This window comes from Cetorhinus maximus, chromosome 10 (genome assembly GCF_964194155.1).
Source record: "Cetorhinus maximus chromosome 10, sCetMax3.hap1.1, whole genome shotgun sequence".
Classification (NCBI taxonomy): domain Eukaryota; kingdom Metazoa; phylum Chordata; class Chondrichthyes; order Lamniformes; family Cetorhinidae; genus Cetorhinus; species Cetorhinus maximus.
Window position 1 is genome coordinate 43,931,968 of NC_135888.1, and position 27,953 is coordinate 43,959,920.

A 27,953-nucleotide genomic window follows, 5' to 3' on the forward strand; every position below is an offset into this window, starting at 1 on the left:
TCTACAGCTCCATCTTTCCCCATTAAGATATTCGTTAGTTTCCACAGATCCAAAGTAGATAACCTCACATTGAATTCCATATACCTTATTTCAGACACATTTGATTTGTTTATGCGCTTTTGTAACTTCCCACTTCCTTTTACACCTGGAAATTAAAATTTAACAAGAAGAATCTTAAGAGTTGAGCAACAGGTTTTCAGCCATTTGAACATAGGCCCCAAGAGTGGAAAAAGCACATTCATCAACCATACATTAACACACTAGTTTACACATAAATTTGTTTCAGCTTTATTTAACAATTTTAAATACAGGCAAGATACTGTATTCAGTGCATGAAACAAACTGGGGGCACAGCAACACCGCAGTGGCTAGTGTTCTGCATTTTTGCAACTGACCACACAACATAGTTAGTATTAAGATTTGTAACAGCCTCAATGCATTTTCAGGGCTCTTTGCACATCTGGCCGTGGTTTTCAACACCATTATGTCCCATTGTGCTGGAAACAGCTCAATAGTGTACAGCTGGTCGTGTCACCAAAACAATCATCGTGATTGGTGGAAATCGGTGGAAGAAGCAGACCAGATCTAATTTAGACCAATTTGTCTTAAATTACACACAAAACTGAACAGTCCAAATAAGTTTCACAACTGTTTCTGTGCAGGGGTTAAATCTGAATGGGCATTATTCTCAAATTTACAATTAAAACGGAAGCCCCTGGACTGGTGACTAAACTATTTTGATCAATGTCACTCCACAGCATTTGCACATGGTGTAAAATACCCCAAACCAGCAAGAGCACAGAAGTTCAATCACTGATCAGTTTGTAGGAAATGCAAAAGAAAAACTACTTTGCACAACTATTACAAACAGCTGCCATGAAATGGATGCCACACTTGAAAACTGTGGTGATTTCTGTTCAACGGCCACCATAGACATCTTAGTTACAATGCTGTATAGTTCAGATTATCCATAGGATCCGGTCACGAACTGGTTTGGATAGTTGCACATTGGTAATGCAATTTCTTTTTGAAGGGAAGAAATCATAATTATAGAGATTCAGAACATAAACTTTGAGTAACTGGAGGGGAGGGGAGGAGAAACTACATCCTAAACCATATGGTCTGCCGCTTTGGTTAAAAACACAAACTGTAAAAGACATCACTAAGCCCAACCTCAAAAAAAAAGCTGAAGCAGCGCATCCTCCAGGGCACTTAACCACAAAAGGTGGTGACGTTTAGTGAAGACAGCACCATGTTAAACCCACCTGTAACAAGAAGGAAGATGCAGTAAATCAAGATTGAAAATACTACACTGGTTAACCTGAGACTGCTGCACAAAACATCTGAAGCTTTCTAAACTACCGTAAACTCCACTGCAATGCCTTGTTGGCAGGTTGGGTGGGAGGAAAAGAGAATGCAGCAACTCAGGTCCACGGAATTCCATTACACAGAGAACAGGTATCCTTAGAGAGCGAGCCTGGGCTTCTGTCAAGAAAAGCAAAGCTTGGCACAGCGACAGCACGACACAGTAACAGCAACCCATTTAAAACATGCACACGGGTACAGCAGCTTTCAAATTAGTTCATAGGTCTCTGCTTGTCCAAAATACTTCAATAGCCCTCCCTCACCACTCAGAAAAAGTCACAGTGGAAAGGCAAGGAGACTGTTAACTTGTGCAAGTATTTACTAAGTTCCGGGTCATGATTGGAGTTTCGCCTCCTATCGATTGCAGGGAAAACATTTTAGGACTGACTGCACCAGTCTTCGTTTAAAATTGCTCACAGGTGTACAATTATGGCTACAAGGGAGTAAGATCTCCAAGGTGTACCCTTCCACCACTTAATGTGCGGAATCTACCCAGCTGAGGCATACACAAGACCCTCGCGCTCTCAAGCACAGTGAATATTTTTGCCCAGCAGGGGTTTCAAGCTGGATACCAGCCATCTGCTGACTCCAATGAAAATAACTTAATATAAAAAAATATACTTAGCACTTGTAAATATGTTGAAAGTTAAATATGATTTCTTGTGTTGCATTGAAATGACACCCTCAAACCCCGGCTGGCTTCAGGTTGACTTGTTATCTAGAGAGGAGCAGGCAGAAGTGAACATCCAGCAGCATAGGGAGCATGCAAGAAATGTCTCATGTATTTCCCACAAGTCACCTGGCTTTTTTGGTCCACTTCCAAAAGGGAATTACATCAGATTCAGAGGCCAAATTGCAACAGTGTCTTGTGGCCACCTGATGAGAGCACACTGGTCAGAAACAACGTTCTTTGAGAGGGGTGGGGAAGGAGTCCAGAGCAAAAATCAGAAACTTTGGCAACATACATGCGCTACCGTGCTGGACAGGAGAGCGGAGGCAATTAAGGGCACAACATTTGTAAATGCAACAGAGCGACAGAACCGAATCCCATCCCCAGGATCTGGATTTCAATTCAAAAGGCAGCTCCCGGCTTTGAGAAATGCCCTTGGTGAAGAAGCCCATGCCGGTTATCAATTTGACCCTACCACCCATACCCAACAAGGAACATTCTGCACCATTACTGGATAGCTTCCCAGCATAACCACACATTTTAAAAACTCATATTACCAAGTGGATGAACCATATCATAAATTCAATACCCCATGTCCATAAAAATCTTTTCTTCATGTAGGTCTTGAATTAAAATTGTGGGAATAACTTAGCTAACAATCGTTTACCCCAATAGTTCTGATACGACTTGAAAAATTATTGATTTAAAGCACCACTAAACCCTCGCTGTGACCTGTGCTACATTGAATTTAACCTTCAACACAAAGTCAAGAAATGGCACACTGTTTAGTGTGCTCGAACTGGGTTACGAGATTGAAACTACAAAGATGCTTATTGTGAAACCTGCTCACTCCAGCAGCCATCACTGTAACCTAACAATCAGTTCTCTTTCCCCTATGCAAGACTAAAATGTTATTGTTTCATTTTTTCTTTCCTTGTCAAGTGGACAAGATCCAGAGACCTGGCGTTAGTATAATCCCTGGAACACACAGTAAGCTGGGTCTTTTTTTTCCTTCTCTATAATCACATTAGCAGCAAGCTGTCCCAGAGTCACATAATGCTACCGGAGCAAACCTCTGTTTTTAGGTAACTCTGTTCAGCTACACGTTATCACCGAACTTCAAACAGATCAGATTTTACAACATAAAAAACTGTACATAAGATTTTGTTCAAATACATATCAACATATAAATATAGACAGAAGCTTCCGGTTGGGAACCTCCATAGTCTTCGTAGCGATCGATTGTAGGAAGGGAAGCCCCAGCCCCCTCTTCTCACAGAGACCTCCTCAAGTCCATTCTGTTTTTTTTTTGTTCTTCCTCAGTGCTTAGGAAACTTTATGTCCAGTCTGAATTGTGCAAAACAAAACTGACGCCACTGTTGATCCATGGCGAAAGCATGCGGGGCGAGGGTGAGGAGGGGTGGGGGAAGGAGGGGGTCATCGCTCTGGCTCGAGTTCCTGCTGCAGCGGGCGCCTCTTCTCGTGGCAATGCTTCTTATGGGCAGGCCAGTCTTTCTGCTGGCACTGGGAGCCGCAGTATCGTGCCACCTGGCACCGCCCACAGATGTTGAATTCACGCAGCTGAAACATTTACAAAAAATGTGTCAGTAAAAGAGAAACAGGTGGTGAGAAATGATGCAGTCTGATCACTTAGCAGTAGAATTGCTGATGTGATTTCATTTAAATCAATGTTACTGAAGTACGTAGGGAACCAACCTGTGATTCCAACGTAAAAATCCCTATTTGTAGTTAACAGGATGACCATCAACACATCAGACCTACCATTTTCTTTTTAAACCCCTACTCTCCCAAAGGTGGCGACCCCAGCTGGGTCAATAGCCCACACGTTCCAATAACCTCTCTGGTACATGAATGAGGAAGTTCTTCTCTGCTTATAAGCATGCTGTTTATGGACTATTTGCCTGCTGGCTGCCACCAACCCCCACATCCCTTCCCCAACCAGGAAGAATGAAGCCTGTTGTAACTCACTGTTGTGACAGCGTGCAACCATATTGCCGTTCCTACATGGGTCCGTTGGGCGAAAATCCTGGACCTCCTCCCTACCAGCATGGTGGATGTACCTAAACTACATGGACTGCAGCAGTTCAAGGTGGCAGCTCACCACCACCTTCTGAAGGGCAATTAGGGATGGGCAATAAAGGCTGGCCTAGTTAGTGATGCCCACATCCCATGAATGAATTAATAAAAAATATCCAACAATCCAACAGAGAGTCACATTACTGGTAGATCAGACTAACTTTTACAAACCAACATCAGTATTAACCACAAGCACTACACAACTTAGAATGTCACTGAGCTAGCAATCCAGGGGCCTGGACCAATAATCCAGAGAGCAAGGTCAAATTTCTCCTTGACAGTTTGAGAAGCTGAAATTAGTTTTTTTTAAAATCTGGAAATAAAAGCTGTTATCATGAAAAGTGACCATGAAGCTGTCTATTGTAAAAACTCTCAGGTTCACTAATGATCCTTAGGGAAGGAAAGCTGCTCTCCTGACCCAGTTTGGGCTATATAGGACTCCAAATTGGTTGACTCTTAACTGCCCTCTGAAGTCTCCCAGAAAGCTATTCAGTTAAATCAAATCTTTAAATAAAAATTTTTTTTAAAGTGTAGTACAGATAGAATAATGCTCCCTATACACTGCCGCAACTGCAAAAAATCTATCACAATGAGATTTTGTTTTCCCACAAGAGTCACTCATGTGCCTGCAACTCAGTCATTGTCATGCAATGACTGAATTATGTATTTGTTGAACTTGCCCAAGCCAATCCATGCAAGTGCCCATCAGTAGACTGGGTGGCAAAGGAAGGCAACTTTCAACATGACAGTGTGGGTTAGTTTCAAACTCAGGTTCAAGGAGTGAAAGGATGGCGATTTAATCACCTACCACTGGAAAAAACATTCTCGCATTTTAAAACTAAAGCATTACTATTCATACTCATAATCCAACAGTGTTAATATTTTAACTGGACTATTTGGTGTTTCCAGCTCATGCAGAAAAAACCCACAATTCTTCCCCAAACGTAATATTTGTTTGGGGAAATGGGGGGAGCTGGCAAACTGAATCCTGCTGCTCTCTTGGATCTGCCCCAATTCCCATTGGATTCTAAAGCCAAATACAACAGCTGTTTGGACAACATATTCTACCAAGTACAGTGTATCTAGCTCTCCGACCAAGTCAAAAACCAGAGTCCGTGAAAAATTAGTTCCATAATATATAATTGAGTATTTTGAAACTTAGTCTAGTTCCAATAAATAACCCTGTGGACAACTGTAGTGCAGATAGTCATGGTTGCACTGCATGGAACAGGCCTCTAGTGTGGTCACATTTAACAAGTTAGGCACCACCTCTATCCATTTCCCAAGCTATAAGTCAGAATAATCGGGCAACGGGTGAAAGATCAAGTGGACGGCCTTCAACAAACAGGTAGTGCTTTAAATGGTCAAGCACACCGACTGTGTTAATCCGCTAGCTTCAGTTAGACACATCCAATGCGGTTGACTCTTAACTGCCCTCTGAAGTCTCCCAGCAAGCTACTCAGTTGAATCAAATCCTTAAAAAGAATATTGGCTGCAGATGTTCAAGAAAACAGCCCCAGCTAGGATGGGGGTTAAATAATGACCTCGCCTGCAGCAGTTACTTATGTAGTTCCGGAGTCACACACCACCTGCCAATTCATCCCACATCAACGCAGAACAGCTCCCATTGAGAAGCCCAAAAACCCAAAGGTTATCCACGTCCCCAGTGTTGGGAATGAGACAGCGGGTCAAAATGGTAGAACAATAAGCAAAAAGAAAATCCTCTATCGAGGGGAATTGATTACATAGGGTCAACTGACTTTTTCTTCGTGGCATCCTCAATAAGCAGGACTTCAGCACAACATCGATGGCTGCCATTTTACTGCAGTAGAGAAAGTGTGCTGCATGGTTAGAAGTACCAGCTACCTGCCCTGGTGAATGCACATCCCATGGTAAATTCAAAGAGGAACAAGACTTGTCCTGGTCTTCCAGCCAAAATTCCTCCCTAAAAAGATTATTTGATCATTCATATGATTTGATCTTTGTGGAATCTTGCAACCAGCAACCTGATTGCTATGCATGTCTGCATGGTCACTGCAGTTCAAAATGTATTCATTGGATGAGATGCACATTAAGACAGCTTGAGAATGTAATAAGGCTGCATATCAATACAGGTTTTATTTTAGAAGCCACGGTCAAGGCTTGGATGTATTATAACGATCCTGTCACTAGATGGCAATAGATACAGCAGATTCAAAGTTCTGAGACACAATACAACACGCACCTGGGTCCAACCACTGGCAGCTGCATCAATGTCCTACTGTCAGATATTGCCCCCCTCTCCACCTTTAAGTCACTCCTTAAAACCTCTCTCCCCATCCAAGCTTATGCTCGCCTGTTCTGTGTGGCTCAGAGTTAAATGTTGTCTGCTTACAGCCTATGAAGCACCTTGGTTAATTTTTAACCACATTAAAAGGTACCATATAAATACTATACATCCAGCAACTTGTAAGCAGTGAGCACTTGCCTCTATAATAACTTGAGCACTCACCTGCTTCTCCATCATAGTGCATGGCGGGTAATGACATTCATAATATGTGCAGGAGTCCTCCTCATCCTCCACAATGTCACCGTTGGCATTGTAGTAGCGTGTGAGGTTCAGCTCAGGGAACTGCTCCTCAATGGGATCTGCAGGCACCTGCTGGATCGCCAGCCAATAAAGACTCTGTTCCCTATACACAAAGGAAGAATCCATTAGCACAACAGCCTGCCACACACTGCACAAACTGGCATGGTTTCAGTGGTTCACTGCATTGGAGGCAAAATCTCAAACTAAATTGCAACCTAACAAATGCATTTCTGTTTACCTAATTGGTTTGGACAGCTGTAGTTTGCCCAGGCAAGCTGTGTCTTCTGATTAAGTGAACTAGAATGCACTGCAACACTAAACCCATGAACACCACTTAGCCCAAGACGACAGACACCATCCCTTATTGCCACCCTCCCATAGCGCCTGCTCAGCAATGACTTGCCTCTGTTTACTGGAGATTTCCTCTGCCTTTGGCCTCCAGCCTATGGGAACAAGCTTGAGGTTGTCCAGTCTGTTATCCACTGTCACGCCGTTGATGTGAACCACCTGAAAACCTGGAGCAATCCCTCCTCTGTGCCGCTCCCTGGGCAAATAGAAAACAGACAATGGTTATCAAAGCTTCCACTGATCTGGCCAGAAAGCACAATCACCAGCTAGTAAAACCACAAAACATGACACCCACACTGGTGGGATCATTGCTAGAGCCACTCATACACTGGAGAACCACCTTCCTGCCACCCTCGCTTCCCTCCACTCCCCAGGTTTATCTTTCCATTCAGTATCACACACTAGCCAGAGATGGAGCCAAGATAACCAACAATGATTCATAAGGCTGGGTGGCACAATCCTGGTTACTAAATGGGCCTGGTAATGCGTATTTACCTCCGGCTGTATTTTCTTTATTTCAAATGAAAGAGTTTGCATTTATATAGCACCTTTCCTGGCCTCAAGGTGCCCCAAAGGGTTTTACAGCCAATTAAATAGGTTTGTGATGTAGGAAATGCAGCAGTCAATTTGTGCACAGCAAGCCCCCACAAACAGCAAAGAAATAAATGACCAGGTCATCTGCTTTAAATGTTGGTTGAGAGATAAATGGTCACTTTTTAAAATTCTTTCACAGGGTGTGGGCATCACCGGCTAGGCCAGAATTTATTGCTCACCTCTAATTGCCCTCGAGTGATGTGTCACCTTCTTGGACCGCTGCAGTCCATGTGGTGTAGCTGCAGTGCTGTTGGGAAGAGAGTTCCAGGATTTTGACCCAGGTGGCATAGGTCACGGATTTGGAAGGTGCTGTTGAAGGAGCATTGATGAGTTGCTGCTGTGCTTCTTGTAAATGATACACACTGCTGCCACTGTGCGTCGATGGTGGAGGGAATGAATGTTTAAAGGTGGTGGATGAGGTGCCATTAAAGTGAGCTGCTTTGTACTGAACGGTGTCAAGTTTCTTGAATGTTGTTGGAGCTGCATTCATCCACGCAAGTGGAGAGTATTCCATTGCACTCCTGACTTGAGCACTGTAAATGGTGGACAAGCTTTGGGGAATCAGGAAGTGAGTTACTCTCTGCAGAATTCCCAGCCTCTGACCTACTCTCGTTGCAACAGTATACGGCTTGTTTAGTTTTTGGTCAATGGTAAACCCCCAGGATGTTGATAGTGGGGGATTCAGTGATGGTAATGCCATTGAATGTCAAGGGAGATGGTTAGATTCTCTCTTGTTGGAGATGGTCATTGTCTGGCACTCGTGTGGGGCAAATGTTACTTGCCACTTACCAGCCCAAGCCTAAATATTGTTCAGTTTTTGCTGCATATGGACACAGATTGCTTCAATATCTGAGTCGTCGTGAATAGTACTGAACATCCGCACTTCTGACTTTACGATGGAAGGAAGGTCATTGTTGAAGCAGTTGAAGATGGTTGGACCTAGGAGACTAACCTGAGGAACTCCAGTAGTAATGTCCCAGGGCTGAGGTGATTGATCTCCAACAACCATAACCATCTTCCTTTGTGTTAGGTACGACTCCAAGCAGCGGAGAGTTTTTACCCCAATTCAAACTGACTCCAGTTTTGCTAGGACTCCCTGATGCCATACACTGTCAAATGCTGCCGTGAGGTATCAAGGGCAATCACTCTCACCTACCCTCTTAGGTTCAGCTTTATTGTCCACGTTTGGACCAAGGCTGTAATGAGGTCAGGAGCTGAGTGGCCCTGGCAGAACTGGCGGGGCGGGGAGTGGGGGGCAGTGGGCAGTAGGTGGCAATCAGTAGGGAGGTTTCTTTGCCCATGTTTGGCATGATGTCATGAAACTTCATGGGATCCAGTCAATGTTGAGGACTCCCAGGACAACTCCCTCCCGAACGGGTACCACTGTGGGTCTCTCCTGCTGGTGGGATGGTAGTGTTGTTGTCTGGGACATTATCTGTAAGGTATGATTCGGTGAGTATGACCATGTCAAGCTGTTGCTTGACTAGTCTGTGGGACAGCTCTCCCAATTTAACATTCCCCAGGTGTTAATGGGGAGGACTCTGCAGGGTTTGGTTATTTCCAGTGCCTAAGTCAATGCCAGGTGGTCGTCTGGTTTCACTCCTTTTAGACTTCATAGCGGTTTGATACCCAATTTCAGAGGGCATTTGAGAGTCAACCACATTGATGCGAGCCTGGAGTCAAAATGTAGGCCAGACCAGGTAAGGACAGCAGATTTCCCTCCCTAAGGGTCAATAGTGAACCTGATGGGTTTATTTTTACAACAATTGGCAATGGTTTCATGGTCGCCATTACTGAGACTAGCTTTTAAGTGAATTCAAATTCCACGGGATTTGAACCCGTGTCCCCCGAGTCTTTGACTGGGTCTCTGGATTACTCGTCCAGTGACAATACCACCATGCCATCCCCTCCCACAAATAATCCAGCAACTTCAGTTGAGGGGCAGATGCACGGTTAGACTTAATAGAAGTTGCTATCAGAGATGCGCTTCTCCGTCATGTGCTTTGCAAAACCACATCTCGCTGCCTGTCTCAGCAAGGACATCAGGTGTTAACTGTGACTCAGCTGGCAGCATTCACATCTCTACATCAGGAGGCTGTGGGTTCAAATCCTAGTCCAGGGAGAGAGCACAAAAATCTAGGCTGACATTTCAGTGCAGTACTGAGGGACTGCTGCACTGTCAGAAGTGTTGCCTTTTAGATGACATGTCAAACCAAGTTTATATGGCAATATTTTGAAGACGAGCAAGTGAGTTACCCCTGGCCAATATTTTCTCCTCAATCAATAAAACAACAACAGATCACCAGGATGTTATTTTGTTATTTGTGGGAGTTTGTTGTGCACAATTAGCTGTTACGTTTTCTACAACAATGGCCACAGTTCAAAAGATACTTCATTAACCATCATTCACTTTTGAACTTCGAGATCCAGCCACTATCTAAATGCAATTCTTTCGTTATGCATTGTATGGCATGAAGTTGCTGCATCTGAGTGATTGATGTGAACTAAATTCACCACAGAAATTGAAATCTTGCTCATTCTGATCCAAGGGCCCTGGTTTTTTTTTCCATTCATTCATGGGGTGTGCACATCACTGGCTAGGCCAGCATTTATTGCCCATCCCTAATTGCCCTTAAGAAGGCAGTGGTGAGCTGTCTTCTTGAAGCAGTGCAGTCCATGTGTTGTAGGTACACCCAACAGTGCTGTTAGGGAGGGAGTTCCAGAATTTTGACCCAGTGAAGGAACGGCGATATATTTCCAAGTCAGGCTGGTGAGTGGCTTGAAGGGGAACTTGCAGACTGTGGTGTTCCCATCTATCTGCTGCACTTGTCCTTCCAGCTGGTAGTGGTCATGGGTTTGGAACGTGCTGTCTAAGGAGGCTTGGTGAGTTCCTGCAGTGCATCTTGTAGATGATACACACTCCTGCTACCGTGTGTCGGTGGTGGAGGGAGTGAAAGTTTGTCGATGGGGCACCAATCAAGCGGGTTGCTCTGTCCTGGATAGTGTCAAGCTTCTTAAGTGTTGTTGGAACTGCACTCATCCAGGCAAGTGGGGAGTATTCCATCACACTCCTGACTTGTGCCTTGTAGATGGCAGACAGGCTTTGGGTAGTCAGAAGGTGGGTTACTTGTTGCAGGATTCCCAGCCTCTGACCTGCTCTCATTAGCCACAGTATTTAAATGGCTAGTCCAGTTCAGTTTCTGGTTGATGGAAACCTCCAGGATGTTGAGAGTGGGGGATTCAGTGATGGTAATGTCACTGATGTCAAGGGGCGATGGTTAGATTCTCTCTTGTTGGAGAAGGCCATTGCCTGGCACTTGTGTGGTGCGAATGTTACTTGCCATTTGTCACCCCAAGCCTGGATATTGTCCAGGTCTTGCTGCATTCAGACATGAACTGCTTCAGACCTGAGGAGTCGCAAATGGTGCTGAACATTGTGGTGTTGAACATTGTGCAATCATCAGCGAACATCCCAACTTCTGACCTTATGATGGAAAGGTCATTGATGAAGCAACTGAAGATGGTTGGGCCAAGGACACTATCCTGAGGAACTCCTGCAGTGATGTCCTGGAACTGAGATGGCTGACCAACAACCACAACCATCTTCCTTCGTGCTAGGTATGACTCCAACCAGCGGAGAGTTCACCCTGATTCCCATTGACTTCAGTTTTGCTAGGGCTCCTTGATGCCATACTCAGTCAAATGTCTTGACGTCAAGGGCAGTCACTCTCACCTCACCTCTGGAGTTCAGTCCATTTGTCCATGTTAGAACCAAGGCTATAATGAGGTCAGGGGCTGAGTGGCCCTGGCAGAACCCAAACTGAGCAGGCTATTGCTAAGCAAGTAGCTGGAGCTACTGAATCTTCCATCAATTTACTGATTAAGAGTAGACTGATGGGGCAGTAATTGGCTGGGTTGAATTTGTCCTGCTTTTTGTCTACAGGGCATACCTGGACAATTTTCCACATTGCCAGGTAGATGCCAGTGCTGTAGCTGTGCTGGAACAGCTTGGCTCGGGGCAAGTTCTGGAACACAAGTCTTGAGTATTATTGCTGGAATATTGTCAGGCCCTGTAGACTTTGCAGTATCAGTGCCTTCAGCCGTTTCTTGATATCACGTGGAGTGAATCAAATTTTAGGTATGCCTGGCATGCCCTCCTGCACTCTTCATTGATCCAGGGTTGATCCCCTAGCTTGATGGTATGGTAGAGTGGGGGGTGTGCCAGGCCATGAGGTTACAGATTGTGTTCGAGTACAAATCTGTTGTTGGTGATGGCCCACAGCACCTCATGGTTGCCCAGTCTTGAGTTGACCATAAGACATAGGAGCAGAAATTAGGCCATTCGGCCCATCAAGTCTGCTCCACCATTCAATCATGGCTGATAAGTTTCTCAACCCCATTCTCCCGCCTTCTCCCCATAACCTTTGATCCCCTTACCAATCAAGAACCTATCTATCTCGGTCTTAAATACACTCAATGACCTGGCCTCCACAGCCTTCTGTGGCAATGAATTCCATAGATTCACCACTCTCTGGCTAAAGAAGTTTCTCCTCATCTCTATTCTAAAAGGTCTTCCCTTTATCTGAGGCTGTGCCCTCGGGTCCTAGTCTCTCCTACTAATGGAAACATCTTCCCCACGTCCACTCTATCCAGGCCTTTCAGTATTCTGTAAGTTTCAATCAGATCCCCCCTCATCCTTCTAAACTCCATCAAGTATAGACCCAGAGTCCTCAAACGTTCCTCATATGTTAAGCCTTTCATTCCTGGGATCGTTCTCGTGAACCTCCTCTGGACTCTCTCCAGGGCCAGAACATCCTTCCTGAGATACAGGGCCCAAAATTGCTCACAATATTCTAAATGTGGTCTGACCAGAGCCTTATAAAGCCTCAGCAGCACATCCCTGCTTTTATATTCTAGTCTTCTCGAAATAAATGCCAACATTGCATTTGCCTTCCTAACTACCGACTCAACCTGCAAGTTAACCTTAAGAGAATCCTGGACTAGGACTCCCAAGTCCCTCTGCACTCCAGATTTCTGAATTCTCTCCCCATTTAGAAAATAGTCCATGCCTCTATTCTTCCTACTAAAGTGCATGACCTCACACTTCCCCACATTGTATTCCATCTGCCATTTCTTTGCCCATTCTCCTAACCTGTCCAAATCCTTCTGCAGCCTCCCCGCCTCCTCAATACGACCTGTCCCTCCACCTATCTTTGTATCATCTGCAAACTGAGCCAGGGTGCCCTCAGTTCCTTCATCTAGATCATTAATGTATAAAGTGAAAAGTGTGGCCCCAACACTGACCCCTGCAGAACTCCACTAGTCACCGGCCGCCATCCTGAGAAGGACCCCCTTATCCCCACTCTCTGCCTCCTGCCAGACAGCCAATCTCCTATGCTAGTACCTTGCCTCTAACACCATGGGCTCTTATCTTACTGAGCAGCCTCCTGTGCGGCACCTTGTCAATGGCCTTCTGGAAGTCCAAGTAGATAATATCCATTGGCTCTCCTTTGTCTAACCTACTCGTTACCTCCTCAAAGAATTCTAACAGATTTTTCAGGCATGACTTCCCCTTGATGAAACTATGCTGACTTTGCCCTATTTTATCATGCACTTCCGAGTATTCTGAAATCTCATCCTTAATAACGGACTCTAAAATCTTACCGACGACCGAGGTCAAGCTAATCGGCCTGTAATTTCCCGTCTTTTGCCTCACTCCCTTCTTAAACAGGGGGGGTTACATTAGCGATTTTCCAGTCCTCTGGGACCTTCCCTGACTCCAGTGATTCCTGAAAGATCACCACTAACGCCTCCACTATCTCTTCAGCTATCTCCTTCAGAACTCTGGGGTGTAATCCATCTGGTCCAGGTGATTTATCCACCTTCAGACCTTTCAGTTTTCCAAGCACCTTCTCCTTGGTAATGGCCACCATACTCACCTCTGCCCCCTGACTCTCTTGAACATTGGGGATGTTACTCGTGTCTTCCACCGTGAAGACTGACGCAAAGTACCTATTCAGTTCCTCCGCCATTTCTTTGTTCCCCACTATTACTTCTCCAGCGTCATTTTCCAGCAGCCCAATGTCCATTTTTGCCTCTCTCTTACCCTTTATATATCTAAAAAAACTCTTGCAATCTTCTTTTATATTACTGGCTAGTTTACCCTCATATTTAATCTTCTTCCTCCTTATTTCTTTTTTAGTTGTCCTCTGTTGGTCTTTGTAGGCTTCCCAATCCCTTGGTTTCCCACTGCTCTTCGCCACATTGTATGCTTTCTCTTTAGCTTTTATGCTGTCTCTAACTTCCCTTGTCAGCCATGGTTGCCTCATCCTCCCTTTAGTATGCTTCTTCTTCCTAGGGATGAATTTTTGCTGTGTCTCCCAAATTACTCCCAGAAACTCCTGCCATTGCTGTTCCACTCTCTTTCCTGCTAGGCTCATCTCCCAGTCAATTCTGGCCAGCTCCTCCCTCATGCCTCTGTAGTGGCCTTTATTCAACTGTAACACCGTTACATCTGATTCCAGCTTTTTCCCCTCAAATTGCAGGGTAAATTCTATCATATTATGGTCACTTCCTCCTAAGGGTTCCTTCACCTTAAGCTCCCTTATCAAGTCTGCCTCATTACACATCACTAAATCTAGAATTACCTGTTTCCTAGTGGGCTCCACCACAAGCTGCTCCAAAAAGCCATCTCGTAGACATTCCACAAATTCCTTTTCTTGGGATCCACTACCAACCTGATTTTCCCAATCTACCTGCATATTGAAATCCCCCATGATCACTATAACTTTGCCTTTCTTACTCGCCTTTTCTATCTCCTGGTGTATCTTGTGCCCCACATCCTGACTACTGTTCGGAGGCCTGTACATAACTCCCATTATGGTTTTTTCACCTTTGCGGTTCCTCAACTCTACCCACACAGATTCTACATCATCTGACCCTACGTCATTTCTTGCTATCGATTTAATTTCATTTCTTACTAACAAAGCAACCCCACCCCCTCTGCCAACCTGCCTATCTTTTCGATAGGATGTATATCCTTGGATATTTAGCTCCCAGTCCTGATCCCCTTGCAGCCATGTCTCCATAATGCCCACCTCATCATACCTGCCAATTTCAATCTGCGTTACAAGCTCATTTACCTTATTTCGTATACTGTGTGCATTCAGATATAACACCTTCAGTCCTGTATTTCCCGTCCCCTTTCTCATTGTCGTCCCTTTATCTGATGTGCTTGAAGTTAGATTCCTAGCCCTTTCCAAACACTCTGTCCTATTTTGTGTTCTGGAGACTTTAATAGCCTCTCCTGGGCTCTCCTTTTCAGTTTTTTCATAATTTTCCATGAAGTTGAATCCACTTCCCCACACGCTAACCTGCTGCTTCGTTTCCCATTAGTCATACTACTTGGAGTTTTACCCTCCCCCCACCCCCCCTTTCTAGTTTAAAGTCCTGTTGACCACCCTATTTACCCTTTTCGCTAGAACATTGGTCCCAGATCGGTTCAGGTGGAGTCCGTCCCAACGGTACAGATCCCTCCTGTTCCAATACTCATGCCAGTGCCCCACGAAATGGAACCCCTCTTTCCCGCACCACTCCTTTAGCCACGTGTTTACTTCCCTTATTCTCGCGTCCCTATGCCAATTTGCACGTGGCTCGGGTAGTAATCCGGAGATTATAACCCTTGAGGACCTGTTCTTTAATTTAGTTCCTGATAATCCCCAAACAGGTCCTCTTTCCTAGTCTTACCTATGGTATTTGTCCCGACGTGGACCACAACAACTGGATCCCCCCCCTCCCTCTCCAATATCCTTTCAAGCCGGTCAGAGATGTCCCTCACCCTGGTACCGGGCAGGCAACATACCATGCGGGACTCTCGATCCTGCTTACAAAGGATGCTATCAATTCCCCTAATTATAGAATCCCCTGCAACTATCAACTTGTCTTTTTGCTCCCCCGTCTAGAATGGCCTCCTGTGCCACGGTGCCATGGTCAGCGGGCTCATCCTTCCTACAGCCCTGTTCCTCATCCACACAGGGAGCAAGTACCTCGTACCTGTTGGACAAGGTCAAGAGCTGAGGCTCCTCTGTTCCTGAACACAGGATCCCTCTACCTGCCTCACTTGCAGTCACACCCTGCTGACCCTGACCACTGACCGAACTTGACGTACTTAATCTACCGGGTGTGACCGCCTCCTGAAACAAAGCATCCAGGTAACTCTCCCCCTCCCGGATGTGCCGCAGTGTCCGGAGCTCGGACTCCAGCTCATCAATTCTGAGCCGGAGTTCCTCCAGCAACCAACACTTGCTGCAGATGTGGTCACTGCAGCTCGCAATGGGATCTGCCAGCTCCCACATCATACAGCTACAGCACATCACCTGCCCAGCCATCTCGACTTAGATAATTAATTTATTAATCAGCTTTGCAATGTTTCTTTTTCAAATTTGGTGCAGATTTCCTACCAACTGATCAGGTCACAGCTTTCCTGTGATGTCACTTTTTCAGTTTTGGCTTCACTCACTCTGTGCCCCAAGGTCACCGCTCCGGTGCTCCTCCCTACGAGTCTGTTCCCTGGAGACAAGGCCGCAAATCCCGAGGCAAGTTGCTAGATCTGTTCGAAATCTATCTCATTTAGCACAGTGATAGTGCCACACAACACGATGGAGGGTATTCTCAATGTGAAGGCGGGACTTCGTCTCCACAAGAACTGTGCGGTGGTCACTCCTACCAATACTGTCATGGACAGATGCACCCGTGGCAGGCAGGCTGGTGAGGATGAGGTCAAGTATTTTTTTCCTCTTTTGGCTCCCTCACCACCTGCCGCAGACCCAGTTTAGCAGCTATGCCCTTTAGGACTCTGCCAGCTTGGTCAGTAGCAGTGTTACCAAGCCACTCTTGGTGATGGACATCGAAGCCCCCCACCCAGAGAACATTCTGTGCCTTTGCCACCCTCAGTGCTTCCCCCAAGTGGTGTGCAATATGGAGCAGTGCTGATTCATCAGCTTGGGGGGGGTGGGGGGCAGCACATGGTAATCAGCAGGAGGTTTCCTTGGCTTGTTTCTTTGACCTGATGCCATGAGACTTCATGGGGCCTCGAGTCGATGTTGTGGACGCCCAGGGCAACTCCCGACTGTAAACTACTGCTCACCCACTCTGGTGGGTCTGACCTGCTGGTGGGACAGGACATACCCAGGGATGGGCTTGGTGGTGTCTGAGACATTGCCTGTAAGGTATGTTTCTGTGAGTATGACTATGTCAGGCTGTTGCTTGACTAGTCTGCGAGACAGCTCTCCCAATTTTGGCACTAGTCCCTAGTCGTTAGTAAGAAGGACACTGCCAGGCTGACAGAGCCAAGTATGCCATTGTCGTTTCCGGTGCCTCGGCCGACATTGGGTGGTCTGTCTGATTCCATTCAACTTTTTAAATCGGATTGATACAATAGAGGCTTGCTAGGGCATTTCAGAGGGCGACCAAATTGCTGTGGGTCTGGAGTCGCATGTAGGCCAGGCCAGGTAAGGACGGCAGATTTCCTTCTCTCAAGGATGTTAGTGAACCAGGTGGGTTTTGCGACAATTGACAATGGTTTCATGGTCATCATCAGACTTAATTCCAGATTTTTATTTGAATTCAAAATTTCATGGGTCCCCAGAATATTACCCTGGATCTCTGGAATACTAGCCCAGCGACAATGTCCCTGTGCCACAGCCTCCCCTCCCCTGTTACAATGTGATAAGTGCTAATTATGACCAAACAACCTCTCTGGCACTGAAAATTAAACCATCACAAGCGTGACGTCGCATTCCTTTAGGTTTACTTGTTGAGAGATTTTAAATGTCAAATTGCAAATAACACTTCTTTTTACTTTACCTTTGACTCTTTTCTCTCATTTTTCTATTTTGCTTTCAGATTTGATGTGGATTCACACCTTCTAACTTATACTTCTTTCTCACTCCTTGCACTGTTAACTTTATAATCAAGCAATTGGGTTGCTTACAGAGACACAAAGTTACTTGCCCTGTTCACTCACATCCCAGAGGTTGTCTCCCTTGCTGTGACAATACCAGCTGCCACTTTCAGCCACTTGCCACAAAAAAAATTTAAAACGCTGAAAGTGCAAGGGCAAGTCCAAGGGCAGACGCTGTTAAGACGACCTGCCACAGCAAATTAAAGCTCATCACTTCTATTGCCACAAATGAAGAATGAGTTTTTTTGCAGCTAAAACTGCAGATAGATTGCTGCTTCCGGTAAGATGCAGCAGAGGATCCCTGGGAGCATCTCTGTGTCTAAAGGGCTGTTAAATGAGGCTTCGTCTGCCCCCTAAGATTGATTTAAAAGATCCCATGGCAGTATATGAAGAGGGGAAGGAAATTATTCTGGTGAACAAAATACTTCTTTCAACCAATATGACAAAAAAAATCTATTTTCTGCCCACTTCATGTTTGTGTCGATCATTTTGTACATGAATTGGTTGCCATATTTATATGCATAATAGTAATTACATTTGAAAAAGTACTTCACAGGGGACAATGCATTTTGGAACATCCTTCGGATGTGATAAAGTATTATACAAAGAGAAAGAAAGAACTTGGTCACCACTGTAAAGTAGAAAATGCAGCAGCCAATTTGCAAACAAGAAGCTCCCACAAACAGTATTGAGATTAAATTACCAAATAAGCTTTTAGTGACGTTGGTTGAAAGATTTCTGTTAACCAGGGCACTGGGAAGACGGCTATGTTCTTTTTACGAATCATGCTGCTGGATCTTTTATGAGGCCTTGATTTAACGTTTCATCTGAAGGGCCACACCTCCGACAGTGAAGCACTCCCTCAGTACTGGCGCACAAAGAAAGTACCGGTCTGGGTTATATGCTCAAGTCCTAGAATATGATTATGGCTCAAAGACAAGGATGCTACCACTGAGTAATGGCTGACCATAAATCGAAGTCTTTGATTTAACTGCAGTGCAGCGCCAACCTAGATTAAACACTTAACCCCTGCTTTGGAGCTCAAAACCACAAGCGAGAGAATTAAAGGGAAGATTAGAAGAAAAAACTCTTCAAATGGAGGGTTGTTAGAATGTGGAATTCACTGCCACAGTTCAAGCACAATCCATTATTTTTTCCATAAAAGAATCAGACAAATTCTAAGGAAATATTATTAAAGGGTACGGAGATCAGAAAGGTGGTCGGTGTAGAGAAAGACACTCTGAGAAGGTTTGTTGGGCTGCATGACTCGTTTCTGCATCAGAAGCCTGATGCTACCAAGTGGGGTGCATTGTACAAAAGGAAAATAATGCCTAACTCTCACAGGCCCATTCTGTAATCTCTGTAAATCGTAAAACTGATGCATTATATTCTTAAGCAGAGCATAAACTTCAACACATGCTAATCACTTGGCTCTATACCATACGTTTGTAAGCCTTCAAACAACAAATGCATCAGCTCTTACTCACTGAATATAACATGGGCTTTATTCACAGAATCTGCTGACATTCGCACCTTCATACAGATGCAGGTTGAGAGAATTACTTCAAACCGCTAGGCAGCAACTACATTTGCTCTATCAGAAATTTGGCGGGTTTTGTGTTTATACAGCGAGGAGCATCAACGCTGTATAATTTGGGCACAGTTGGAACAGCATAAAAATCTCTGCATACTGCCCTAGCTGTAACCCCTGACACCAGAACAACTAGCTACCCCAATTACCTAAACAAACCACCCTTGGGCTGGGAGCAGATTGCAAAGCAGTGCTGATGGTGTAATGGTGTAAACCCTATCTCACAAAACTAGGATTTAGAATCCCCAAATTAGTTTCCCAAAGTCAGTACTCACCAGAGCAGCTCATGTAGAGGACGCCCAGAACCCCTCCGCTTGCTGATATCAAACGCATAGGCAAATATTTTTGCACCATTTCCATCAGCATCTATTTCCATACGAGCCTACAAAAGAATGAAGCAGTTTATTAAAGAATGCACAGCAGATTCACAGGAACAGGAGCAGGCCTTTCAGCCCCTCGAGGCTTCTGCGCCATTTATTTGGATCATGGCTGATCTGAAAATCAACTCTAATTCACCCAGCTATGCTCATTATCCCCTGATACCCTTAAAAATTCATTCATCTCTATGTGAATGGAAATGGAATGGCACAGGCACCACAGAACCCAACCCATTGTTGTTGCACTGAAACAGACAAATCTAAGACTAATCTGAGTACTAGAATTCTTTCATCAGAATTGGAGCTAGACCATTTAAGAGTAAAATTGGAAACATTTCTTCACACAAGGGGCGGTGGAACTCTTTTCCAAAAGGCTGTGCATGTTTGGGTCAATTGAAATGTTCAAAACTGAGATGGATGAGATGTTCTGTGGTGTCTATGTAACACCCAGTTTGATTGAATTATTCTCTATAATTACGAGAACACCGATTTTCTTTCTAGCCTACCCACAAAAATTGGAGTCTTGTACGAAAACAATATAAATGTCTGTCCAAAGAAGTTAACAGCTAGCAATAAATCTAGCCGCCTGGTATGTTACAATAAATAACACCAGCTGTGCCCTGATCAACCATTTCTCTGTAAAAATGTATTTTCTTTCTTGTGCCAACTTAAGCAATGACCAGGTCGCCAAGGCCTTATAGAGACACCAACTGAGTCTTGGATTGGCTATGGCTACTCCTACATCATTGTAGAATCTTTTAAGTATATCCTTCTCACATGGACTTGCTTAGGCCCCCCTCACCACCATCCCCTACGTCAAACAACAGCAACTTATATTTAATACCGCGTCTGGAAAGTAGGAAAATGGCTCAAGCTTCACAGGGACATTATCAAACAAAATTTGACACCAAGTCACATGCGGAAATATTAGGACAAATCACTAAAAACTTGGTCAAGGAGGTAGGCTTTAAGCAGTGTCTTAAAGGGGGAAAAGAGAAATGGAGAGATGAGGTTTAGGAGGGAATTCCAGGGCTTAGGGCCTAGATTGCCGAAGACACAGCCATTGGTGGTGCAATGATGAAAATTGGGGATGCAGAAGATGCCTGAATAGGAGCAGAGATCTGAGGGTTGAAGGCTGGGGGAGTTATGGATTGGGAGGGATATGAAAACAAGTGCAAGAATTGCAAAATCAAGGTGTTGGCCAACCAGGAGCCAATGTGGTGAGTACAAGAGTAAATGGTGAAGGGGTCTCTAGGTGTGAGTTAGGACATGGGCAGCAGAGTTTTGGATGAGTTCAAATTAATGGAAGATGAAAGATGGGAGGCGGGCCAGGATAACATTGGTATACTCAATCCAGAAGTGGCAAAGGCCATAAGAAATCCAACAGCAGGTGCGCTGATGCAGAGGTGGAGTTGGGCAAAACAAGGGAAAAACACTATATACACAACACAGAGCAACAATGCAAGTCCTAGCCTGCAAACATTCTCCAAGACCAAAGAGCAGACAGTCATTTATACGGCAAGCCTGTCATTAACTGCAGGCAACGCATGATGTCCTGGCATCATGGGACAACCAGACAGAAGATGCAGTAGAAACAAACGGAAGATCTAATCTGAAACGTTACTATCTGTAACGATCAGGTCTAGTGACAGTAATATTTGTTTGGGCTCAGTAACTCTGCCCAACTGGAGCCCCGTGAAACTGACTATATCTAAAAACAGTACTTTCCTCTAGTTATTAAAACACCCAGAATGTAAGGAAACTCAAATTCCTTTGGCACTATGTACCAGCAATATATTCCTATCAAAAGCTCAGTTTTCAAAAAGGGAAGTGATGATGGCGCAGAATTAGAGGGAGCATGCTTTTCTTTACAGAATCACCTTAGATTAGCAAGCACATGACAGTCAAGGCAAATGATTCGCCGCCAATCAGAAATTTTCAGTTTCTCAAATTTAGACAGAACTGCAGGGTTTGGGCAGTGACCCATATCTGACAGTAGAAAGTGTGGAACTGTTCATTATGGGATTTCAGTCACCCTGACTGTTGAGCCTGGGCTCTAGCAGCTGACCAGCTCACAGATGACATGTACGGGAAGGCAACATCAGCCACGTAATAACTGATTCATTTTCCGCACATGGGTCAATTTATAATTCAGCGAGATAGCTCCCTGAAAAGTGTTGTCAGTGCGACGTTATTAAAGCCCAACACCAAACCCGTGAGATCTCAGCAACTATGCCCACTCGAGTTCTGGGATCACCTGATCAACAAGGATAGATTCAGTCCAAGTTTGGGTCATGCTTACAGAAACAGCATGAGCTGCATAATGTCAGGGTGAAGCACCAGGGACTGCGGCTGAGTAACAAATTAAACGCATCAAATGGATACATTAGCTTGGAATCTCCTGAAACTTACCTGAAAATAATAGCATAATGCTGGCTTTCTGTGTAAGAGATCCAGGAAATTCAACCATTCCTGAATTTCCTCAATCTTATACACCAATTCTACGAAATCTCAACCAAAATCTGCTGCCAACGTATGAAAAGTGTATGCAAATTTCCTGAAACACACCAGCTCGGAGCTGGTTGTAAATTTGCAGCTAAAAAAACACCGATTTCCACCCATTATACCCGACTTGGACGTTCTGGCACAAGCTGAGATTGCCAGGAAATTCCAGCATAACTTGCCCTCGAAGATCAGCACAAATTTTGGTACAACTTGCCAGTTACTCTACTTCAGGAAATTCCAGGAGTATTGAAGCAAGCTGGCAAGTGCAACAACGCAGCACGATAAGCCAGAACCAGGTGCAGACTCAAAATCCTGGGAATTCATTGAGTCACCCATTAAAGAGCCACCAAACAGGCTTCTTAATATACAGCTGATCACTCAGCCAAAGGGACTTCACACCTGTTTCATAAAGGCTCTATCTGGCCAATAGCATACGCTCCACAAACAGGTGCAATCTCAAGTCCAATGCAAAGTAAGCTGTTGCCAGCTGTACTTCAACTCATTCTCTCACTCACTCTGTCAAATAGAAGGCAGTAGTTAATGGAATGGAAACCTTGCTTCTGTGTAGCTTGGACTTTTAAAGCCCCTTGGTGTTGTCCTCCACCTCAGCCCGTTAAAATCTACCATCCCTTGCAAAAGCAAGAGTTGCCCTTTCAACAACAACTTGTATTTATATAGCACTTGAACATAATAAAACACCCCAGGGTTGTTTCTCAGGAGCACCGTGAAGCAAAATTTGATACCAAGCCACATTTGAATTATGAGATGGGAAAACAACCTAAAATCATACCCTAGCTCAGTCTTGCATGAGACGACTCTGGATGTTTTATTCTGTGGTCAGTCAGTGGCCAGAACGTACCATTCATCAGTACTTTAATGTTCTGGGTGAAAGCTGATCATAATAGCGCGTATTTATCACTTGGAAAATCACCAGCTGATTATCCAGGCCTATGTTTAATAATATACTGTCATCACAGCAACAACTTGTATTTATATAGCACCTTTAACAGAGTAAAATGTTCCAAGGCACATCACAAGAGTGATATCAAACAAAATTCAATACTGAGCCACATAAGGCAATATTAGGGTCAATGCTTAAAGGTCCTTAAAGGCGGAAAGAGTGGTAGAGAGGGAGGGAATTCCAGAGCTTAAGGACCAAGCTGCTGAAGGTATGGCCACCAATGGTGGAGCGATTAAAAATCAGGATTTTCAAGGGGCCAGAATTGGAGGAGCACACAGATCTCGGAGGGCTGTGTGGCTGGAGCCGGTTACAGATAGGGAGGGGCAATGCCAAGGAAGTGATAAGTCCAGCCGTCTGTCCGCATGCCTTCTTACCTCAAAGGTATAATTCTCCACCAGTGGGATGTCTTGCTCGTCTATTAGTGTGTACTTAGTCTGAAAACAGAGAAACAGATTTCTTGTTAAACTCCTTTTAAAAACAGTGCAGACTGTAGAAACAGCACTCTAACATGAACAAGACAGTGAACGCAACTGGGGGAGGCAAGCAACAGCAGCTATTAATTCCCTATCTCCACTATAATGGCCACTAGCATTTGTGAGGTCAAACTCCCAGGTGCCAAAATGGGAGGGTCACTGAAGCAACCACGTAACGGCTGCATACTTGCAAGTTTACAAGTAGTTCTGACATCACCATTGATCTCCATTCCACCCTCAGCGTAAACGGGTCGAACATGATGGGAACTGAATCATACTGAACAGCTAACATTAGACAACAGTTGTTGACTGCATCACTATTGATGTGAGCCAGCATCTTCATGCTGTCACTCAGTAACCCTGCCCCCAGTGTTACTGACTGTATCTATACAGATGTTAAACCAGTTCCCCTACACGGTCAGTCAGTAACCCTTCCCCATCACCCTGTGCTGTAGACTGCGCCTCCACTGCTGTTAATCCAGCTCCCTCACACTGTCACCCAGGAATCCTTCCCCAATATCCTGTGTTACACTCTCTATCCATACTGATAACAATCCAGCGCTCTCTCACTGTCATTCAGTAATGGTTTTCAGAAAGATTGCAAAGGAAATCTTGTTACTATCCTCCCCCCACCCCCAACAGAAGACTTGAGGGAAAACAATCAAATCCCAACTCATTTCAAAATTTGGCATTCAGGAGCAGGCCCTGACAGAGTGGGATATCTGTACGCTAAATGAGCTGTGACCCATAAGCACACTGCCAGAAACGCAAACACAATGACCATTTGCTATTCCCCGGTGAGACATTCCCAACAACTCTGAGCTCAACCAGGTGAATTACAAAGCAGTCAGCGGCATAGCCACTGTATATTTGCACACCACCCACAAACCCAGCACACCAGCTTCTTGCTGTGAAATGCAGATGACAACAGGACCCAAGAAAACAGTAACTCTTAGGAACAGGAAAGACCATTCAGCCCCTAGTTCTGGACTCCCCCACCAGAGGGAGCGGTTTCTCTCCATCTATCCCATCAAAACCTTTGGAGCTCATCAACCACCACTCACTCCATTTCCATTCTGGGCTACCAATGAATCCCATTTATAGGCCCCTTCTGTTCGAATCATCAATGGTTAAACAGACCCAAGCCATGTGGACTGCCACATATGCACTCTGGTAAGTGTTTAATCTTCTCTCAGCAAAGGGTTGATAACTTCTTTGACCCGAGTTAAGTGTCTCCAGAATCTTGCTTTGCAACCACTCCCCCAACCCCCACCACATTTCAGTGAGACTGGGACCTGACTCAGGAGTTAAACTGTAACTCTTACACTTGCGCAGCAGGGTGGAGAAAACACTTCGTAGATCTAAACCAGTATAATTGCAGCCCGATTAAATGCCACCTGATTTTGCTGCAGGGTATAAAAGTCAAAGCTTTTGACATATTAGGGAGGAACTAGTAGTACACAAGTCAGCAGCTTTGATTTCTTAGATAGTTAAACTCTGAGGGTGACCTATGGACATCTTCAGCACCCAAACCTCCCAAAGTGCCAACTCACTTTTTACATTCTCCTGTGTCATTCAGATGAGGACCAGGACATTTCCCCAATTTAAAACATCTATTCAGCGGCAACAGGGGAGATGGTGGCATAGCGGTAATGTCACTAGGCTAGTAAGCCAAAGGCAGCTGGTGGAATTTAAATTCATTAATAAATCTGGAATTGAAAGCTAGTCTCAGTAACGATGACCCTGAAATTACCACCAGTTGTTGTAAAAACCCATCTGGTTCATTAATGCCCTTTAGGAAAGGAAATCTGCCATCCTTACCCGGTCTGGCCTACGTGACTCTAGGCCACAGCAGTTGACTCCTAACTGCCCCCTGAAATGGCCTAGCAAACCACTCAGTTCAAGGGCAATTAGGGATAGGCAATAAATGCTGGCTTTGCCAGCAACGCCCACATCCCTTAAGGAATATTAAAAAAACAAGTTATTTGTGCAATAGGTGTGGCACAGCCAGCTGCAATATGAAGCTCCCTCCCCTGTGCCTCAGTGACATACCTGGCCCCCAAAGCAGACAATGCTGAGTCTACCACACATATATAACATTCCCAATTCTTGCACTGGCCATCGTTAATCCAGCCTTTGAATGACAATTAGCAATCAGCTGCAGTTCAATACACTAAAATTGCAATGAACAAGTGCCATTATGGAGAGAAGGGGAACTGTCATCCCATTATTTCTGGGAGATTGCAGAAAGTTTTGAAGAGATTAACCCAGGCCATACTGTGCAAGGCACACAGGTTCCTATTAAAAGACCAAGTGAATAAGGCCCAGGAACACAGACCTCCTGTCATCATGAAAAAATGAGATTCGGAAGTGGGTTAAGTTGTCAGGCTCACCCGCAATCCTCAGCTGAGCTTCCCTGTGGACAGTTCATCCCTAATAAAGTTTTCAGTTGTACAGTGGATTATAAACAATGTAATGGGCTACCTACAGCTGGCAACACTCAATGCCATGCCATCAACAAGATGCCCTGCAGAAGCAAAGCCAGCACTAATGCTGGCTCCTGTGCAATTCCTTTTAAAAAGAAAGATTAGCTCAATCTTTGGAAACCAGGGGCGTATGCCCTGTGGGAAGTGCAAGACCTCACGCCAACTTAATGGGAAACGCATGGCACTGGAAACCTTTTTATGTCAGTGCAGAGCAGGGAATTGGGCACTCAACCACCAGGCAAGAGCTGAAGGCAGTCACCATGTGCCCAGAGCCCCAGTCCCAGGCTGAGGCAGTGGAAGGACAGACAGTGTATGCTGCACATGGCGATGGCGGGGAGAGGGGAGCAGGGACACTGACCGAGCTGGAGAGCACCACCCCCCGCCCCCACTGAGATCAGCTCTGAGTGCAGGGCGGAGGGACAGGCTCCCACACCGGGGGCCCGGCGGCCTCGGGTTCCCGGGGGGAGGGGGGGGCGGGTGCGGAGAGAGAGGGCCGGGCTCGGCCCGGTGCCTGGGCCACATGGTCAGAGTGGGCCTGGGGAGCAGCGAGCGCCGAGGCCGCGGTCCCGCCCAAAGCCCGGGTGGGAAAGGGGGGAGTGGACTCCACGCTCCCCGAACCCGCTGGCGGGCGGGCCCCGGGGACTCCCATCTCCGCTCTCACCTTGCCGGCCGCTCGGCCGAGCCGCACGATCCCCAGCTTGAAGTCCGACATGGCTCCCGCTCCCGCTCCGCCTGCCCCGAGCCCCCGACACGCGTACGGACACCGGTCCCCGCGCCTCCCCGCCAACCACTTCCGGAGGGCGCGAGGGGGTCAGCGGCGGCGCTGCAGCCAATGGGAGGCGGCCGCACGCCGTCACGCGGAGCAACGGTTACCAAGGTGACGTCAGTTTCGCGGGAAGCTGCCCAAGGGGGCGGGGGCGGGGGCGGGGCCCCTGATATCACCACAGGCTCCCCGTCAATCAGAGCAGACAGATCCCCAGAGCACAGAGCCCCAGAGGAGAGGGGAGCCAGTGCACAGAAGGACCAGAATACAAGACAGCCACAGTGACCCAAAGCACAGAAGAGCCAGAGCACAGTGACCCAGAGCATTTTCGGGGGCGGGGGGGGGGGGGGTGCAGAGCGCAGGGGATCCAGAGTACAGGATCGCAGAGTACAGGGAGGCCAGAGCAGGCAGATCCACAGAGCACAGTGACCCAGGGTACAGGGCAGTCTAACTAGAAGGACGCAGAGCCAAGAGGACAGGGGAGCCAGAGGACAGGGCAGGCAGACTACAGGGGACCCAGAGCACAGAGATCCAGGGTACAGGGCAGTCTAAGTAGAGGGATGCAGAGACCAGAGGACAGGGGAACCAGAGCACAGGGGACCCAGAGCACTGAGATCCAGAGCACAGATATTGCTGAGCACAGGGATCCAGAACTCACAACTCCTGTCCTGGAGTAAGAGGCCACAACAGCTATCCCTTACCTTTTGCCATCAAGATTGAAAGACAAGAACTTACATTTACATAGCACCTTTCCCAACATCAGGAAAAGTGCTTTACAATCAATGAGTACCTTTGAAAGTGTAGTCGCTATCGTAACGTAGGAAACATAGCAACCAATTTTCCCACAGCAAGCTCCCACAAACAGCAATGTGATCATGACAAGATAGTGCAGATCTATGATGTTAAGGGATAGGTATAGGCCCAAGTGCCAGGGGGAACTTCCCTGTTCTTATTTGAAACAGTGTCGTGAGATCTTTTATGACCACTTGAGATGGCAGAAGGAGCCTTGCCTGAAAGGCTGCACTTGACAGTGCAGCATTCCCTCAGTACTGCACTGGAGTGTCATTCTAAATTATGTGCTCAAGACTCTAGAATGGAATTTGGAACTTACAACCTTCTGACTCAGAGACAAGATTGCTACCCACTGAGCCAGGCCTTTAAGGCTGATAACTGTAAAGTTCAGTTAAATGGGA

General features: G+C 45.8%; 1 protein-coding gene across 1 annotated transcript; it reads right to left on the minus strand.

The window, feature by feature from the left end:
• Positions 1-266: 266 nt before the first annotated feature.
• zmynd19 (zinc finger, MYND-type containing 19) lies at positions 267-26,796 on the minus strand. The gene is made up of 6 exons (XM_078550372.1): positions 26,659-26,796; positions 23,413-23,472; positions 19,471-19,577; positions 7,105-7,245; positions 6,624-6,804; positions 267-3,616 (listed from the first exon to the last, which is right to left on the minus strand). Exons 1-6 carry the CDS (start codon positions 26,707-26,709, stop codon positions 3,473-3,475), a joined length of 684 nt encoding a protein of 227 aa, XP_078406498.1. The 5' UTR covers positions 26,710-26,796; the 3' UTR covers positions 267-3,472.
• Between the last annotated feature and the right edge of the window lie 1,157 nt (positions 26,797-27,953).